This window comes from Nannobrachium achirus, assembly GCF_963921795.1.
Source record: "Nannobrachium achirus genome assembly, chromosome: 14".
In the NCBI taxonomy this organism is placed as follows: Eukaryota; Metazoa; Chordata; class Actinopteri; order Myctophiformes; family Myctophidae; genus Nannobrachium; species Nannobrachium achirus.
In genome coordinates, this window is record NC_137821.1 from 11,642,833 (window position 1) to 11,662,388 (window position 19,556).

Genomic DNA, 19,556 nt, shown 5'->3' on the forward strand with positions numbered 1-19,556 from the left:
AACACATTGTCCTCACGGCCAAAGTATTCACCTTACACGCATGTTTTTTGGACATTATGTAGCCGCCCACACTTGTCTTCTTTCACACAATTTGACTACCAAAGCACAGAGACACAGAGTGTTAACTACAGCCCTTTGAGTTCCATCAGGAAAAGTGTCAAACCCCATGTTTATATGTTAATTGTCTTGGAAAAAGCTTGCTCCTAAGCACCTTTTTGATCGTAGCCTACCAACACCAAAATCGCCCACTTTGTACCTCAATTTCTCAGGCCACACAGTAGAAACAAAATGTGGTAAGTGGCGTTTTGTGGAGTCACACAGCGTGCATTCTGTAGCAACAGGTGCTGCTTTTATGCTTTTGATTACAGTGCTGAGAGCAGACCACTGACTTGATCTACAGACGCTCCCAACAAGTTGTTCTTTGAAACTTTGTGGCAATTTTCCGGCCTATAGCATTACATAGACCATTCCATCTCTCCTCTCATTGGCCAGACATCCCACTGGTTATCAAAGTGCTGCCCTCTGTCTTCCTCCTGGCTGGCCTTTAAACAGCCATAACTCCAGTTCCTAGCATGCTACCGTCTCGAAATGTGTTTTTTGGACTTACCACAAATAGTGATAAGCTGTAATTGCTGAAGCCCCGCCCCCTCTGTTTCCCTATTGGCTGGCTTTTAAACAGCCATAACTCCAATTCGAGCATGCTATTTTTTCTTTTTTGGCTTGAAGCAAGCCCACAGTGTTTCTTCAGGAACAATATTATCTAGTTGTTTTCATCCTTCTACGATGTTGTTTTTTTCCTGAAAATACATTGTTTTTTTGTTGCTTTGTTTTGATATACATTTAAATAATAGCAAAAAGCTGTTATGTGAGATTGGTAGAGATTTGTTAAGCTAGAACATTTAATCAGCAAACTAGACCTTTTTCAGAACATGTCCAAGATAGATGTCTGACAGATATTGAACCTGCCAATGTAAACATGTGACAGATGAGGCAAAGTCTTGTTTTTACTCGAAAACAAAACAAGCTTCCCATATATCTCTCACCTTCCCATCACCCTACAACCAAACCGCTATCACATCCAAAATCTGGTTCAAAAGTTATTGCCGAAGCTTTTTTTTTCTGATAGGGCCCTTATTGAGGCAGCCATATTGGATTTCCAGCAGAAAGTTGACCGGGTTGTCCATAGGTTCTGATCCTACTGGGTCATAGATATTATTTCTGGTGGCCAACCGTTAATGGCAGGGCAAATGCAGCATACCCCCCTTTGCCCCCTGGGTGTGTGATAGATTGAGAGAGTGGCGGTCTTTGTCTTCAGACGCCCGCTGTGCTGTTCCCTGAGGCGGTTAAGAGCACTACGCAGACCACGCAATTGCGTGGAGCCCGAGGCAGAGTGGGCCCCCAGTGCTGCCCCGTAAAAATGATGTTTCAGTCTGCCTGTTCTTTCTAAACACAACATTAAACACAACACCAGTTATCTGTCTAAGGTGAACAAACACCCGTGCTCCGTCGTCCCTTCTCTCTCTATCCCTCTCTTTCTCTCTCTTTCTCTCTCACACACACACACACACACACACACACACACACACACACACACACACACACACACACACGCGCGCGCGCGCGCGCACGCACAGTCGCACACTCTCAACATGCAGTCGAAAAAGCTCATTCGAGCATTCTTTCCCAGTAGAAAAAAAACTTTGCGACAATTAGCCAGTAGCTATGCCCCTCCCCTAAAAGCTTTTGTCCAATGATAGCTTAGCAACCGGCAGCTTGCCAAGGCTGGCAGGAAGTTATTCTAAGCTAGCATTGGACAAAAGCTTTTTGAGAGGGGCATAGCTACTGGCTAATTGAACTGTGTTTGAATACACATAATTATTATTATTGGTAATAATATTCAGAAGTTAGTTGCTATGTGGTTTCTACCCTGTCACATTTAACAATCAGAGTGTTGGACCAGTGTTGCCAGATGTACGATAATAATTATCGTATTTGTACGATAATGTGACCCTCTCTGTACGATGTATGATCAATAATTCCAAAAAAGCCCAAATGTACGATAATTTCAGCATATCACCAAAAAGAGCGTGAATTTACTAGATTCCCTGGCTGCTGATTCGGGATTCAGTTTGGCTTCTCAAAATAAGTCCGGAAATCAGTAAATCTGACGATAGATCTGTACTTGGAGACATTACTGGTCGTGTCTTTCCAGTACAGTTTAAGGCTTTTATTTGTGTATAGGGATGGCCAAATGGAGAATTTTTCTTAACCGATAACCGTATGGCCTTATCGGTTAATTAACCGTTAACCATTAAGGAAATGTGTTCAACAATTCGCTATTTTAGTGATTTAAAAAAGGAAAATACACCCGTTTTTATCCACAATAAAGTGCCATATTTACACATTAAAAACAATAAAACTAGGAGAAACAACAATACAGATATTTTCTAAAGGAAACTTGTTGTTGCAAAGAAACGGTGAGATTGAAATAATCAGTCTGTAATGTGATGCGGCTGTCGCCAGGCACGTGCACACATAGACAAACGGGGCTTGAGCCCTGCCCTTTTATCCATCTGTAAAAAGTTCCCTCTCCAGACCATGAATGCATTTTTTTACTTTGGTAAAAGAAATGCAAATTTCCCCTTTCCATACCATAACTGAAGGCTGCATTCAAGAGAATTGTCCACCAAAAGGCCCTTTTAGAAATGTCAGCCCCTGCCTCTCTAACATTCTCTGCAGGTCCCTGGCTGTAGCAGAAGCGAGCCGCTCGGACTTCACTTCGCACTTCCCACTCTCCTCTGTGTTTGTTGAGCAATAACTTCCAATCGTATGACTTTTGGAAAACATCAGCTAAACGTGATGTCCATTTCATTCATATTCTTCTCTCTGCCCGTGTTTTGTGTGTGCTGATGCAGCGATCATTGTGACTCTGAGCTTTGTGTTATTTTCACATAGCCTACTCTGTAACCAAGATGACTTTACCATTCAACACGTCATGTAACATTAGAAATTTGTGTTTTAAATTCCTCTTAAACGGGATTCAATGTGACGGTCTGTTTTGGAAAATCCAATCGGAGCATTTGTTTCCTGATGAACAAGTCAGCGTGCCGTGTACGATTCCAAATCAAGCGTTTCAAACTCGCAGTTGCATGCATGCATGGATGTTACACGGACATTGGTGTCCAGAAATGTGTGTCCGCAGCGCGTATAGTTGCATGGTTGATGACTTGATGTTGCATAGACATTGGTGTACGGGGCTTTTGGTGTGACACATGGGCTGCTTTCTTTTTTTCTTTTTTATCGGTCACCATTTACCGGTTAAAAAGTAAAGGTTAACCGTTGGCTATCCCTATTTGTGTAGCAGCATATGTGATGCGTTTTTGTGTCACACAGGAGTCTTAAACAAGGTAATTTCTTACACTAAATATATACTGTATATATATTTGGTTAAATTACTTCTTTACACGTGTGATTTCTCTTTTTTTTTGGCTGTTTTCTGTCAAATACATTAATCTTAAGCCTCGAGTACGATAATTCAACATTTCCCACCTGGCAACACTGCTAAGGACTAATAAAATTAGGTGACAAGAAGTACCTGTTCCAGTTTAATGGATGTGTGTGTGTGTGTGTGTGGGGGGGGGGGGGGGATCTCTCTTTTGCGAATGCCCATCATTTTCCGGACTCAGGACTGTTAGCGATTCACTCACCGGAAGTTAAGGTTAGGGTGAAGGTTAGAGTCGGGTGTCGAAAAGATGAGATGTAGTAACAGCGACACGCTCCCTGTGTGTGTGTGTGTGTGTGTGTGTGTGTGTGTGTGTGTGTGTGTGTGTGTGTGTGTGTGTGTGTGTGTGTGTGTGTGTGTGTGTGTGTGTGTGTGTGTGTGTGTAAACGGTTTCACTCATGTGCTTCCCAACTTAGAAATGATGGGCGCTTGCTTATTTCATGAGAACACGCAAGGATTGGGTCAACTTACCCACTGAGTCATCTTACCCCGTTCTCCCCTATAGCTATAGTGTAATGCTGATAGTGTAATGCTGATAGTGTAATGCTGAGTTTACACATGGCGTAAGACAATACAGTACTGGTCTGGAGGATTTATTCTGTACATGATGAACCCTGTATAAGCACGTTAATATGCAGACAGCTGACCTTGCCCCTGAGGGGTCAGGTTGGTTCAGGGACCCAAGTTATGAGAAACTCGATCAATGGGAGATAAATTATTATCATTTATATGGGAGATAAATTATTATCATTTATATTGTATGTTGTTGCACAGAACTCATACTTTTTGCATCCTGTAAGAGTAGTGACGATCAAGGTGAATAAACCTTCTTGATTCTTGATTCTCTTGGTACTATAAGTGTTTTCTTTCATTCTTCAAAATGTCAAATGTCAGATTATCCTGCCTTGCTGTCTCATCTAGGGTGCTGGACAGAGTGGTTTGACAGAGATAACCCTGGTGGAGTTGGTGACTGGGAGACTCTTGAATACCTTCGCAAAGAGAATCCAGGGAAGATTTGTAATAACCCTTTTGACATTGAGGTCAGAACTCTCGATGGACTCACTGTAGCTGAAGCGGGTGAAATCATTTATGTGTAAGTATTTATTGTGTTAAGTAATTACATTTGAACGTTTGGTTTTGTATGATTTTACGTACATTACTCTTTTAAACCTATATATACTTCATTAACCGTGGTCCCCTTGTTCTTGGTCCCCCTCCTTTTTCCCTCTACTAAATCTCAGAGGCCAAATATTGGAGTGAAAACGAATTTTAAAATCTCCTTCTCCTTTTCAGGAGTGACACAATCACAGGATTTGGCTGCGCGAATAGAGACCAACCAGACGGAACCTGTCAAGATTACCGTGTTCGTTTTCTCTGCCCCTGTGCAGGTAACTATGACACATTTCTCCTTTTATAATACCTTCTCCTCTAGGCCGGATGGCAGAAGGCCAGAGACTAGGTTTTTGCCTCAGTCTGTCCATGTCTGTGTGTGTTTGTCTCCCTGGATTTCTTGGATGATGACCTCTACATATAGGCCATTTTTGCCACACTAGATTTTCTGCCCTTTTTTTTGCACTTTCTTCAAAACACACTTTTTGCTACTCCCACACAAATCAGTACACATTATCTCAGGAGTCATGTGATCAGGATGTCAGTCAGATTTGTTATATTCCATTTCAATTGGCTTTGACTGAATTCCAAAGTTCATAGGCACTGGGTAGGCAACCCGGCCTGGCGGAGACCTGCGCACTGAGGAGCACACTTTTCTATAGCTGTAAGGTAGATGTACTGTATCTATTTGACCCCTTAACATTTTTGTCCCACAAACTGAATTTGTGTGTGTGTCTCTCTGTGTCTCTCTCTCTGTGTGTGTGTGTGTGCGTGCGTGCGTACGTGTGTGTGTGTGTGTGTTATTTGGCGATAAACTTTTTTCCGCCGTGTTTCACCGCCCACAGTTTTTGCGCCACACACTCGCGCCATATGTCAAATCGACTGGCTTCATCGGGAATCGTGTGCTTGTATTTTGCTAAGAGAAAAGTTGTATCGTTTAATTGATATTAATTTATTAGTGAATTAATTTCCCCCATTGACTTATAATGGGAATCGCAAAAACTCACATCCAATTATTTTTTTTCTCGCAAATCATAGGGGCTACAGTTTCAAAACTTGGAGAGGAGATTCATAATGATTTCAAGGAATAAATAAAAAATAATATCGTCAGTCGGCCTCATGGTGGCGCTATAACAGCTCACTTTACGTTTTGTCCTGTAACTCTTGAACCGTAGGTCGGAAAATTAAAATTCCTTTTTCCCTGGATTCCTTGGGTCATGACGCATCTCCCCATATAGGCCACGCCCATTTGCGTCAGGATACATTTTCCGCCATTTTGAATTTTCTTCAAAACACACTTTTTGCTCCTTTTCCTACATATTTTCTCCAAATGTCACAAAAATTGGTACACATGATCTCTGGACCCATGCGATAAACATATTCAAGCGATATTTCGATAGTCCATACCGTTCGTCCGGAACAGGCTTACGAAGTTAGCGAGAGGGGCCCGTTTCGCCAAAAATAGCCATAAATCACAAACGAAACATCCAGTCAACACCAAATTTTAACCACAAATTGCGGGTGGAATATTCAACAAATCTCCAGAAGCATTTCCACTTCGACCCTTAGGGGGCGCCACAAATGCGCAAAACGTAACCGTTTCAGGCCAAAACGCGTTTTTCGACGACCCTCTCAAAACGAAACACAAATGATCTCAAGGTTCAAGGTTCAAGGTTCAAGGTTCAAGGTTCAGTTTTATTTGTCTCCCAGGGGAGAAATTTGTCTTGGAGACAGAGTCACAGCTGCATACATAATTATAAACACTTAACAGAAAAACAAAAACAAAAAAGAAACTAAAAAAAAGACAACCAGAAAAATACACATACAACCCATAGAGCCTGTCCTCAATTAGTTATGTGTCTATCATTTAGCATTTTGATTGACAGAGGAACAAACGAGTGCTTATATCTATTATAGTAGCATGTTGGGGTCCTAAATCTCCTGCCCGATGGCATTAGATCGTACTCTGGTTTCAGAACATGCAAGGGGTCGGACAAAATGTTCCGAGCTTGTCTTACTACTGCTTGCTCAAAGATGGCTTGAGGGGTGATCGGGGGGGTGGCCATACCCATGATCTTCCCTGCCATGTTTGCCAGCCTAGCTATTTGAGACTTGTATACAACAGTCAAGTTACCAAACCAGCTAGACATACCATATCTCAGGATGGATTCAATACTAGCCCTATAGAAGGTCAACATAATATTTACACTGACTCCAAAAAGCCTTAGTCTTCGAAGAAAGTGTAGACGCTGATGTATCTTAGAGCATAAGGTTGTAACATGCAAGTGCCAACTCAGATCCTGATCAATCTGCACTCCTAGGTACTTATAGGAGGCGACCTGCTTGATGTTATGGTCATGAACACTAATCATGCTGTGGTCTCCTATGGACCTGGGGTCTACTATGACCTCCTCTGTCTTATTTACATTTATTTTCAGATGATGTTGATCACACCACTCTATGAATATGTCTACTCCAGATGTATGGCTGAGGATGTTAGAATCACTATTGAGCAGGCTGAGTATCACAGTGTCATCTGAAAATTTAATAAAGAATTGATCAGGATGAGAACTGACACAATCATCTGTGTACAAAGTAAAAAGAAAGGAGGAACTAACTGTTCCTTGGGTCACCCCTGTACTCCCATATGTCTCATCGGAGAGCACAGAGTTAAATCTCACCCTCTGTGGTCTCCTGGAGAGGAAGGAGAAATACCATTTTATAATAAAGGGGTTTACATTCAGCTGTGCTAACTTACGCAGCAGAATATCTGGATGAATCGTATTAAACGCAGAAGAAAAATCTATAAATAATAGTCTAGCGTATGCTACCTTACCCTCTAGGTGTTTCAGAGTGAGATGTGCTACTGTAGAGATTGCATCGCATGTACTGCGGTTCTTTGCATAAGCAAATTGATACTGGTCTAATCGAGGTCCTACCTCCTTTCGGAGTTCCTCCGTCAGAATCCTCTCCAGTGATTTTACTACATTTGATGTTATAGCTACAGGCCTATAATCGTTATCCTCTTTTTGTGTTCGAGTTGGCCAAGTCCTGTTCTGCTCGTTCCTTATATTTCCTTCTGGATTCTTTCATTTGTATATTCAGTTCTTTCTGTGCAGCCTTCAATGCAGCCGTGTCTCCTGAACTAAAGGCCACTTTTTTCCTCCGTATACACTCCTTGATTTCATTTGTGAGGTACGGTTTATTATTTGGAAACTTTGTCACAGTTTTCTGTGGCACTATCATGTCAACACAGAAAGAAATGTACGCGGTAACAGCTTCAGTAGCTGTGTCAATATTAGCCTCCTCAAAGAAGGTGTCCCAGTCCGTACACAGGAAGCATCCTTTCAGTGTCTCAGTTGTGTCCCTAGACCACACATGTACAGTCTTTTTCACCGGCTTACTAGATTTATATATAGACCTGTATGTCGGCAGAAGATGTACAGCGTTATGGTCGGACATTTTTACCTTTTCATCCTCAGAGTTGCCTAGTGGGGGTCTGGCCCTAGCTATATATGCCCCCTTAATGTTCCCGTAACACTTATCCAGGATTTTCTCCTTTCTTGTGTTGCATTTAACATACTGCTGGAATCCTGGCAGAAATGTCTCCAGGTTACAGTGATTCAGGTCGCCCAAAACCAGTATGGTCGCGTCTGGCTTGTCCTGTAGGTGCCGATGCACACAGTCCGCGATCCGAGTCGCTGCTCTGGTGGCATTTGCATCTGGTGGAACATATACAACACATACAAAGATGTTAGAAAACTCCCTTGGCAGGTAGTATGGTCGTAGCGTGATGCACAGCAGTTCGAGATCGGGATTGCATATCTTGTCTCTGACCGCAACGTTGTTGCACCAGTTATCTCTGATGTAAACACAGAGCCCTCCAGCTGATAGCTTATTGGAGCTAGCCCTTCTATCAGAGCGGATTAGCGTAAATCCCTCTATTTCTACCAAACTATCCGGCACTTCCTCATTGAACCATGTCTCGGTGAAAACCAACAACTCCGACTCACGGTACTCAAAGCTGACCTTAGTTTGTGTCCGTAGTTCGCCCATCTTTTTCCTCAGCGATCGTGCGTTGCACAACAGTATGGATGGTAGCGGTAGCTTAGCCGCATTCCGGACCCGCTGTCTAACGCCGCCTTTCCTGCCTCTTCTCCTGGCCCGTACGGGTTGCCGCAGCAGCTCCCTGGGGACACAGCTCAGCAGGCTCGGCGATGGTGGTATACTGTCCTCTCGAAGTTGCAGCATATCAGTCCCGCTGTACACCAGGCGTTCACCAGCAGCGCCGTACATCAGGCACTCCACGGCCCAGTTGCTGCTGGCCAGGATTAGCCATACCACGAGTAGGCACTGCATCCTCCGCCAGTTCATTCCTCTCGTCAACATTTCGTAGTCCAAAATAATACTACACGCTCTCATAGGTGCAGTGTATGACAGACGTAAAGTAACAAAAAGTCACTTAGACAAAAAAAGAAAATAACGTTAACAAAAAAAGACAAACAAATGCAGCTGGGCTCCTCTCCGTGTCGCCGCGGAGCAGCGCCACCGGATAGGGAGAGTGGTTATGTCTACGCTCTCCATCTCGGGAGCGACGTGACATCATAATCGCCTTGTGAAACTTGTGGGAGGGGCCTATTTCTTTAAAACAAGAAACCGTATCCTTACATCAAGAACGCATGATCCCAACGGCACCTTTTCGAATCGTGCGTCGCACGGCCCCGACGGTATCCGTCCCGGCGTCCTCTCCCTCGGGCCCCGGCGTTTTCCTCGGGGTCCCGGAGGCGCATCCCCGCCACTCGCGCCGGGCGGGGCGGGCAACCACACTCGCAATTTCACAAATTGCAAATTTTCTAGTTTATAGTCAGTCAGTTCTCCTCAAAACTTCGGTTCCTTTCTACTCCTACATACTTAGTGAGAAAATGAAAATAAAAACATCAATGTGTTCAGTTTACAGTGGCGAAGTGTGCTATTATTTTTTACAGCAATCGGCCAAATGGTGGCGCTGTAGGAAGCCTTCGAAAGTGCGAACTTTGAACAGGTATAGCTCATGCTGTGTTTGAGGTACAGCCATGAAACCTGTATACACGTATGCGTCTCCTCATGCCGAACAACTTTTACGCTCTGACTTTTGACCTCTGACCTTTAGATCCTCCAGAATTTTGAATTATATGAAAAACAGTAAAAATATATCTCCTCCTGGGATTTTTGCATAACGCGCACGAAACTTTTTTCACATGAACTTTGGACCAATACGGTCAATTTCGGATTTCTTTTAAAGTGAAATATAATTTTTTAATAATTCAATCAATATTGCGGTTTTATGCAAATTATTCTTCGGCCTCTAAATCATACATGCAAAGTTACACGTTCATGGGATTTGGCAAAGATGTGGAGGGTTAGTCAAAGTATCACTGAAACCAATTTTATTCCAATCGGCCAAAGGGGGGCGCTATACGAAGCGTTTGAAAATTCAAACTTCAAACGGGCATAAGTCATGACTCGTTTCGTTTGAAGACATAAAACTTGTTACACGCGTGCTTTGACTCGAGCGGAAGACATCTGTGTCGTTGTTAAGTAAGCTCCGCCCTTCGATTTTCCGCCATTTTGAGCAGTTTGTAAAACGCGTAAACCCGCTTTTATTCTGGAATTTTCGCTCCACGTGCACAAAACTTTTTTTACGTGAACTTTGGACCGATATCTAAAGATCTGTCAGATCGGATTTCTTTAAAATTGAAACATGCTTTTTTAAATAAATTCAATGAATATTGCAGTTTTATGCAAATTATTCTTCTGCCTCTAAATCATACATGCAAAGTAACATGTTCATGGCATTTGGCAAAGATGTAGAGTGTTAGTCCAAATATCACTAAAACCAATCTTACCCCAATTGGCCAAAGGGGGGCGCTATATCATTTTGAGCAGTTTGTGAAACGCTTGAACCCGTTAGGATTTTTTTTTGCAATTTGCATGAAACATTCTACACACAATCTAAGGACCTTTATCTAATATGCCTATGAAGTGCACACACACAAAAAAAATAATAATAATGAATATAGCTGCAAGCAGCGATAAAGTGGCCAAAGCCAAAAACACCTCAAATCATGAACACAGCCTGCAATGTGCGTGAAATCTTGCAAGCACATTCCCAATAGGTCAAGGAACAGATACCACCCTTCTTACATTGGCCTGTTATAGCGCCACCAGCGGGTCAACTTTTGCACAACACATTTTTGGAACAAAATGGACCAATCTTTGACGTCAGTAACGTCAAAGAGAGCAATGCCTGCGATCTTGACATTTTGTACTTTTATAGCCATTGTTTTCCGGCTTGAAGCGAGCCCACAATTGTTTCGAAGGAACAATATTTTTCTAGTTTATTTCTATCTATCTATACTAGTCATATCAAGTTCTCCTCAATACTTTGGCACCTTTCTACTCCTACATACTTAGTGAGAAAATGAAAATAAAAACATCAATGTGTTCAGCCTACAGTGGCGACGTGTGCTATTATTTTATACAGCAATCGGCCAAATGGTGGCGCTGTAGGAAGCCTTCGAAAGTGCGAACTTTGAACAGGTATAGCTCATGCTGTGTTTGAGGTAAAGCCATGAAACCTGTATACACGTATGCGTCTCCTCATGCCGAACAACTTTTACGCTCTGACTTTTGACCTTTGACCTTTAGATCTCCCACAATTTGCAATTATATGAAAAACAGTATCTCCTCCTGGGATTTTTGCATTACGCGCACGAAACTTTTTTCACATGAACTTTGGACCAATACGGTCAAACTGTATGGTCGGATTTATTTTAAAGCGAAAGAGTATTTTTTAATAATTCAATAAATATTGCAGTTTTATGCAAATTATTCTTCTGCCTCTAAATCATACATGCAAAGTTACACGTTCATGGCATTTGGCAAAGATGTAGAGGGTTAGTCAAAGTATCACTGAAACCAATTTTATTCCAATCGGCCAAATGGTGGCGCTGTAGGAAGCCTTCGAAAGTGCGAACTTTGAACAGGTATAGATCATGCTCTGTTTTAAGTACAGCCATGAAACCTGTATACACGTATGCGTCTCCTCATGCCGAACAACTTTTACGCCCTGACTTTTGACCTTTGCCCTTTAGATCTCCCACAATTTGGAATTATATGAAAAACAGTAAAAATCTATCTCCTCCTGGGATCTTCGCGTTACGTGCACAAAACTTTTTTCACAGGAACTTTGGACCAATACGGTCAAACTGTCTGGTCGGATTTCTTTTAAAGTGAAACATTATTTTTTAATAATTCAATAAATATTGCGGTTTTATGCAAATTATTCTTCTGCCTCTAAATCATGCATGCAAAGTTACACGTTCATGGCATTTGGCAAAGATGTGGAGGGTTAGTCAAAGTATCACTGAAACCAATTGTATTCCAATCGGCCAAAGGGGGGCGCTATACAAAGCGTTTGAAAATTCAAACTTCAAACGGGCATAAGACATGACTCGTTTCGTTTGAAGACATGCAACTTGCTTACACGCGTGCTTTGACTCGAGCGAAAGACATCTGTGTCTTTGTTAAGTAAGCTCCGCCCTTAGATTTTCCGCCATTTGGAGCAGTTTGTAAAATGCTTAAACACGCTTTTATTCTGGAATTTTCGCGTCACATGCACAAAACATTTTTTTACATGAACTTTGGACCAATATCTAAAGATCTGTCAGATCGGATTTAAAAAAAATTGAAACATGCTTTTTTTTAATAATTCAATGAATATTGCAGTTTTATGCAAATTATTCTTCTGCCTCTAAATCATACATGCAAAGTAACATGTTCATGGCAAGATGTAGAGTGTTAGTCCAAATATCACTAAAACCAATCTTACTCCAATTGACCAAAGGGGGGCGCTATATCATTTTGAGCAGTTTGTGAAACGTTTAAACCCGTTAGGATTTTTTTTAGCAATTTGCATGAAACATTCTACACAAAATCTAAGGACCTTTATCTAATATGCCTATGAAGTGCACACACAAAAAATAAATAAATAAATGAATAAATATAGGCAGCTGCAAGCAGCGATAAAGTGGCCAAAGCCAAAAACACCTCAAATCATGAACACAGCCTGCAATGTGCGTGAAATCTTGCAAGCACATTCCCAATAGGTCAAGGAACAGATACCACCCTTCTTACATTGGCCTGTTATAGCGCCACCAGCGGGTCAACTTTTGCACAACGCATTTTTGGAACAAAATGGACCAATATTTGACGTCAGTAACGTCAAAGAGAGCACTGCCTGCGATCTTGACATTTTGTACTTTTATAGCCATTGTTTTCTGGCTTGAAGCGAGCCCACAATTGTTTCGAAGGAACAATATTTTTCTAGTGGATGAATGTTACAATGCACATTTCAGGTAAAATAGGTATTACATTTTTAAAAGTGTGTTGATCCTTTTGGATGCAATGCTATTCCCTCCCTGAACGTAATTATAATATAAACATTTCTCATAAAATACATTAAATACCTCTTTTTCTTCACAGTCCCACGTGCCCCAGAGAATGTTAGTGCCAGTCTGGTGTGTCCCAACACAGCCCATGTGACCTGGGTAGGAAGCCCCAGTGCCACAGCTTACAATGTGAACGCAGTGGGTCAGGATGGCCACATATATGACTGTTACACCAACAGTACCAGCTGTCAGATACCCAACATGGCCTGTGGCCAGAACTACACCATCATTGGGATACCTTTTGTTATTCATATGCTGCACAGTCACGATCACACACATGATGGGACCTCCCACTCACATCTTCACCATCACCTAATACGATTACCCTGGTATCCTGGGGTTCCCAGCAGTCCTTATCCCTTCAGTACAGGTACACAGAGAGGGGAAGACTTAAAATATAAAAGCTATGTACTATTCTGAACAATCTCCATGAGTGTAATTTGATTAGTCTATTTATCGGTTTTCTCAACGTAGCTGTTGTTTGACCAGTGAAGTTAAACGTTTTAAAGAATAACATATTTGTCTCCACTTGTCCCTTCCATCTCTCCAGGTCCCTGCCCTCCCAGCAATGTTTCTGTTTCTACAGAATGTGGGGCCACCACTGTGTCCTGGTCCCCTGTTTCAGGAGAATCATACATAGCAACAGCAACAGCACATGATGGACACAACCACACCTGTAGCTCAAGCTCTGCAAACTCCTGCTCTTTCACTGATCTACAATGCGGTGAAAACTACTCTGTCAGTGTTGTAGCTGTTGACCGGGGTTGTCACAGTGAACCAAGTTCACCTGTGGTATTGACAACAGGTGAGGTGATGGTCACTAAAGTCATTATGTAAACCCTTTAACTTCTAATAGAATGAATGTCTTGAATCTAGATTCGGATGAATTGAGGAATCGATATGTTTGCCACCCCACAATTTAAAATGATTTAGTCAATATGAATATAAAGAAAACACGGTAACACTTTACTATAAGGTACAAAGTAATACACTTAGTTAATGCTTAACTAACACGTTTTTCCTGATTAATTAATACATCAGTTAATCGTGAATTCATCATGATTCATCATCAAGTAATGTTGGACCACTAGGGGGCGAGCCCAACTTGTTTGCGATGGTTTTTGAAAACCTTATACCCATACCTAACACCATACCAAAAATCTAAAACTCTTCACCAAGTGCAGATTTATTATGAATTCTTACACATTAAAACCCAGTTTATAGGCATTTTCAGCTCCCGGCAGCCATCGTGGACACCATCTTGAAAATGGTGCCTTTCCGGTAGTTATTTTTTCCTGAATTTTTAGTATGTTGTTTATCATACCCAATAGTAACAGAATCCATTGAAAATCTCTTTCATCAATTATTTGGGGTTTGAACCATATACTGACGTATCTAATATTTGATTCATTGCAAACAGACCACTAGGGGGCTAGCCCAACTTGTTTGCAATGGTTTTTGAGAACCTTATACCCATACCTAACACCATACCAAAAATCAAAAACCTTTCACCAAGTGCACGAAATTGATGATTTTTGACCAGTTTCTACCCAGCTATTTCTAGTTTGTCTAAAAGACAAGTTAAGTCTCTAAAAGTGTGTGATTTATCCTTTTTATTTTCGTTTAATTCCCTGAACATAGCCTAATATAACATGTCACCATTGTGTTTGACCTTTGTCTCTTCTCAGTTCCATGTGCTCCAGAGAAGGTTATGGCCAGGCTGGTGTGTCCCAACTCAGCGGTTGTGTCCTGGGTAAGAAGCTCCAGTGCCACAGCTTACAAAATGACAGCAGTGGCTCAGGATGGACACATACGTAAATGTGACACCACCCGTACCAGGTGTTGGATGAACAACATGCACTGTGGCCAGAACTATTCCATCATAGTGACACCATATGCTGACTCCTGTGCTGGGAATCCAATTCATCATCACTTCATTGGAGGTACACAGAGAGAACAAGGCGTCAAATCTAAAAGCACTAATCTGAATTGTCTCCAACAGACTACTTCGATCAGACATCAAATAATCTTTGTTTCTCTCCAATTGTTCCCTCCATCTCTCCAGGTCCCTGCTCCCCCAGCAATGTTCATGTTTCTCCAGAATGTGGGAATAGCACAGTGTCCTGGTCCCCTGTTTCAGGAGCAGAAACATACATAGCAACAGCAACCGCACACGATGGACACAAACACACCTGTAGTTCAAGCTCTGCACCCTCTTGCTCTTTCACTGATCTTCACTGTGGTGAAAGCTACTCTGTAAGTGTGGTAGCTGTTGACGGAGGTTGTCACAGTAAACCAAGTTCACCTGTGGGACTGAAAACAGGTGAGAAGATGTTACCAAACACACTGTAATGTGGAAGGTAGAAATTCCATCTTTTTCTCTCTTTTTCTTTCTTCAACAGTCAGCTGTCACTGTAAAAGTCATAGTAAAACTCATTTTCGTGTGGCTTCCATCTTGGAAATATGCAAAATAAATAGGTAAGATTAAAGAAATAGACAAACGTTTAGCACATCTGGTTCAAAAGTTATTGCCAAAGCTTTTTTCTGATAGGGCCCATATTGAGGCAGCCATATTGGATTTCCAGCAGCAAGTTGACCAGGTTTGTCCATAGGTTCTGATCCTACTGGGTCATAGATATTATTTCTGGTGGCCAACCGTTTATGGCAGGGCAAATGCAGCATACCCCCCTTTGCCCCCTGGGTGTGTGATAGATTGAGAGAGTGGCTGTCTTTGTCTTCGGACGCCCGCTGTGCTGTTCCCTGAGGCGGTTAAGAGCACTACCCAGACCATGCAATTGCGTGGAGCCCGAGGCAGAGTGGGCTGCCCCGTAAAAATGATGTTTCAGTCTGCCTGTTCTTTCTAAACACAACATTAAACACAACACCAGTTATCTGTCTAAGGTGAACAAACACCTGTGCTCCGTCGTCCCTTCTCTCTCTATCCCTCTCTTTCTTTCTCTTTCTCTCTCACATGCACACACAAATGCTCGCATATTCTCAACATGCAGTCAAAGAAGCTCATTTGAGCATTCTTTTGAGTAGAAAAAAAACGTTGCGACTAGGGCTGGGATGCGATTAAAACAAATAATCAAATTAATTACAGGCTTTGTAATTAATTGATCACAAATAATCACATTTTAATCGCATATTAATATTTGACCCGAGAAGCATTTTTTTCAAGTAAATAACACATTTTGTTGTATGAGTGAATCAATGAGTGAGTTTTTTAAATCTAAATTTCACATCCACTGGGCCAAGCAAAGCGCTCTGATCGGCTACTTCTGCCTTTGCGTTTGTTGTCTCTTCTTGGTTGGTGCATCGCTATGATCGGTATGCCCGAAACTGAAGGTTCTGTGGTGCAAAAACTAAGTGTGATTAAAATGCGTAATTCTTTTATAATCACGTTAATTTTCTGTAATTAATTAATCGCAATTAATAAGTTAAAGCCCCAGCCCTAGTTGCGACAATTGAACTGTGTGTGAATACACATATTATTATTGGTAATAATATTCAGAAGTTAGTTGCTATGTGGTTTCTACCCTGTCACATTTAACAATCAGAGTGTTGGACCAGTGTTGCCAGATGTACGATAATAATTATCGTATGTGTACAATAATGTGACCCTCTGTACGATGTATGATCAATAATTAAAAAAAAAAAAAAATCCAAATGTACGATAATTTCGGCATATCGCCAAAAAGAGTGTGAATTTACTAGATTCCCTGGCTGCTGAATCGGGATCCAGTTTGACTTCTCAAAATAAGTCTGACCATAGATCTGTTCTTGGAGGCATTACAAACACTTGTCACGTCTTTCCAGTCCAGTTTCAGCTTTTAAAAATCGTGAAAATTAGATTTTTGACCCGATTACATAAGTGTCTTTTGAATCCTTCTAAGATTTTTTGAAAAACCGATGTTTGTATGTCAACAATCTGGCTAGAACATCGTCAAAGAAAAGGTCCTTTTCATTTAACTGCAGCTCAGTTAGTCTGTTCTTGAGAGACTACTATGTCAGTGGTTCTCAAACCTTTTCATGTGAAGGACCCCCAAAATGATATTTATTTGGCCACGGACCCCCATCTCAAAATATTTAGTTCCAGGGACCCCCCAGAAGCAAAATTTGAGTTACAAACGTTCGCTTTGAAAATACATATATTCAAAGATTTGCACACATTTTCACGACTTTTTCAAAAATAGCAGATCTACAAGCTTGCAGCGCGGCACTCGGTGCCGCGCTGTGAGCTTGTATATCTGCTATTTTTCACTGGTTAAAGCATTCAATAATTTTAGGCCTAAATTTTAGGCCTAAATGGCTTAAACAAGGTAGTTTCTTACACTATAAAATACTGTAACTCGGGCTAGGAGCGGCAAATGAATGTAGAATTATGTGCAGGATGTAATTTGCTGCAAATTAGGTGACTTAATTTAATTGACCACGTGAAAATATAAATCCTCTCTCTCACAATTCTGCCAGTGTGTCAGTGATCACCCTCCCCTGTGCCAATGTTGGCACCCGTTTATAAGGTTGCCAACCCCTGTTCTAGGTCTTCATCAGGGTCTAACAATTGGTCAATAAGCCACACCTAAATAGCCTTCAGCCAATCTGCATTATGACATCATCACATTGTTCAAGTGAGCACAATGTTCAAAGTCCACACAGGTCAAATAGATACAATAACAGGAAACAATTAAGGCTACAGTACAGTACAACTATTATACCGCAATACACACAAAGAGTATCCTTAAAATATTGGCTTAGGAATGTGACAAAAAGTCAAAAACTAAAGAAATATCCATAAATTCAAGTCTTCATGGGGTGAGTAATTGATAGGAAAAAAAAACCAGGGACGGACTGGGCATCTGGCATACTGGGCATATGCCCGGTGGGCCGCTAGGCCAGAGGGCTGGGGGGCCAAAAAAAAAAAGAAAAGAAACTGTATATTTAAAAAAATATATATATTTTCGGGGAGTAGTGAAAGTTACAGGTAAGGTGAGTGCGATATGAAACGTAAGCTTACCATAATCGCAGTAATCCTTAATCATTTTCAATCATATTCAAGGGCTTTTGGAGAAATGAGACAGACACAGAGCCCTGCAGAGGGGAGGTCAGACTCTGTGTCCAGCTGGCAGCTGATGCCAATAAGTAGTAACGGCCCCTTGTAGGTACTGTTACTACCTACCTAAACAGTAGCATTTACTGCATATTGAGCAATGAAATGCACATTTCTAAAATATAATATAACCCAAGTGTGTCCACTTCTCAGATCAATATACTTATTTTCCATTCATTAGCTAACAAGCCAAATTTCTTATTGCATGCACATTTTGACATGCAGTCATGTTCATACTCCCCTTGTTGGTGAGAACTGTACGCTAACTTATACAATTTATGGATTGTGTAGTTGCCTGTGGGTTGTGTAGTTATCACTTATGTTGTTCTGTAAAAGTTGTGGTATTAAGAGCTTGTGTATTTGTATGTGCCTCGACCGGATGAGTCGGTAGAGTGTCTGCGCGCGCGCTGGTTGTGAGGGCTGGTCTGGGCTAAGATGCCAGGGCTGAATTTTAGTCCCAGTCCGTCCCTGAAAAAACCTATCCCTTTTTGCGACCGTAGGTCGCATTTACTACCAAAACCTCCACAGGCTGTCTGTCCGTGAGTCAGTCAGTCAGTCAGTCACACTTTTGCCCTGCTCATATCTCCACAACCGTTGCCCCCATCCATGCCAAATTTTGCACACACACTCCTTGACTGCCAAACTACAACCTCCAAGGACCCCCGGAGCCCCAGGGACCCCCAGGTCCCTGGGGGACCCCCAGATGTAAAAAATGACCAAATGTGCTCACACGTCACACTTTTTCCCTGCTTATATCTCCGCACCTGTTGACCCGATCCATGCCAGATTTTACACACACACTCCTTGCCTGCCAAACTACAACCTCCAAGGACCCCGGAGCCCCAGGGACCCCCAGGTCCCTGGGGGACCCCCAGATGTAAAAAATGACCAAATGTGCAAAAATGACCAAATGACCACCCCAACGGGGCTGCTCACGGGGAATTCCCGGGGACCACCGACTCCTGGTGCTCCAGAACGGATGCAAAAGTGGTGGCGCCCCCAGTGGAGGACCCCCTGCCACTGCAGCGCACATAAAATGCCGTAACTCTTGCTAGGAGCGTCCGGGAGAGCCGGGGCCGGTACCTATTCGTCCGCCAAGGCAACGCGGCCACCACACCCCTCATTTATCACATGGCCCTATTCTAGCGCCACCTTCAGGCCGATTTTTAAAACACATTTTTGGACACTGCTCCTACAGTTTTTGCCCTAAAATCACGAATATCACTACACAGCATGTCTACACTCATGTCATCAACATGGATCAGGAAGATTTTGGAAAAACAATTTTTTGCCCTATTTGTGGAGATAAGCCACCTACGGTCGCTTATCTCCCGATTAGGGAGTC

At 42.1% G+C, this 19,556-nt stretch overlaps 1 protein-coding gene across 1 annotated transcript in view; it reads left to right on the forward strand.

Moving 5' to 3' along the window:
• Positions 1-14,039: 14,039 nt before the first annotated feature.
• The window catches only part of LOC308297806 (cartilage intermediate layer protein 1-like), a gene marked incomplete at both ends in the record, with an annotated part of 63,394 nt that continues 57,877 nt past the window's right edge, over positions 14,040-19,556 (forward strand). The window contains 2 exon segments of the mRNA XM_080741373.1: positions 14,040-14,059; positions 14,790-14,854. Of these exon segments, the coding sequence (XP_080597499.1) occupies positions 14,040-14,059; positions 14,790-14,854 (85 nt within the window).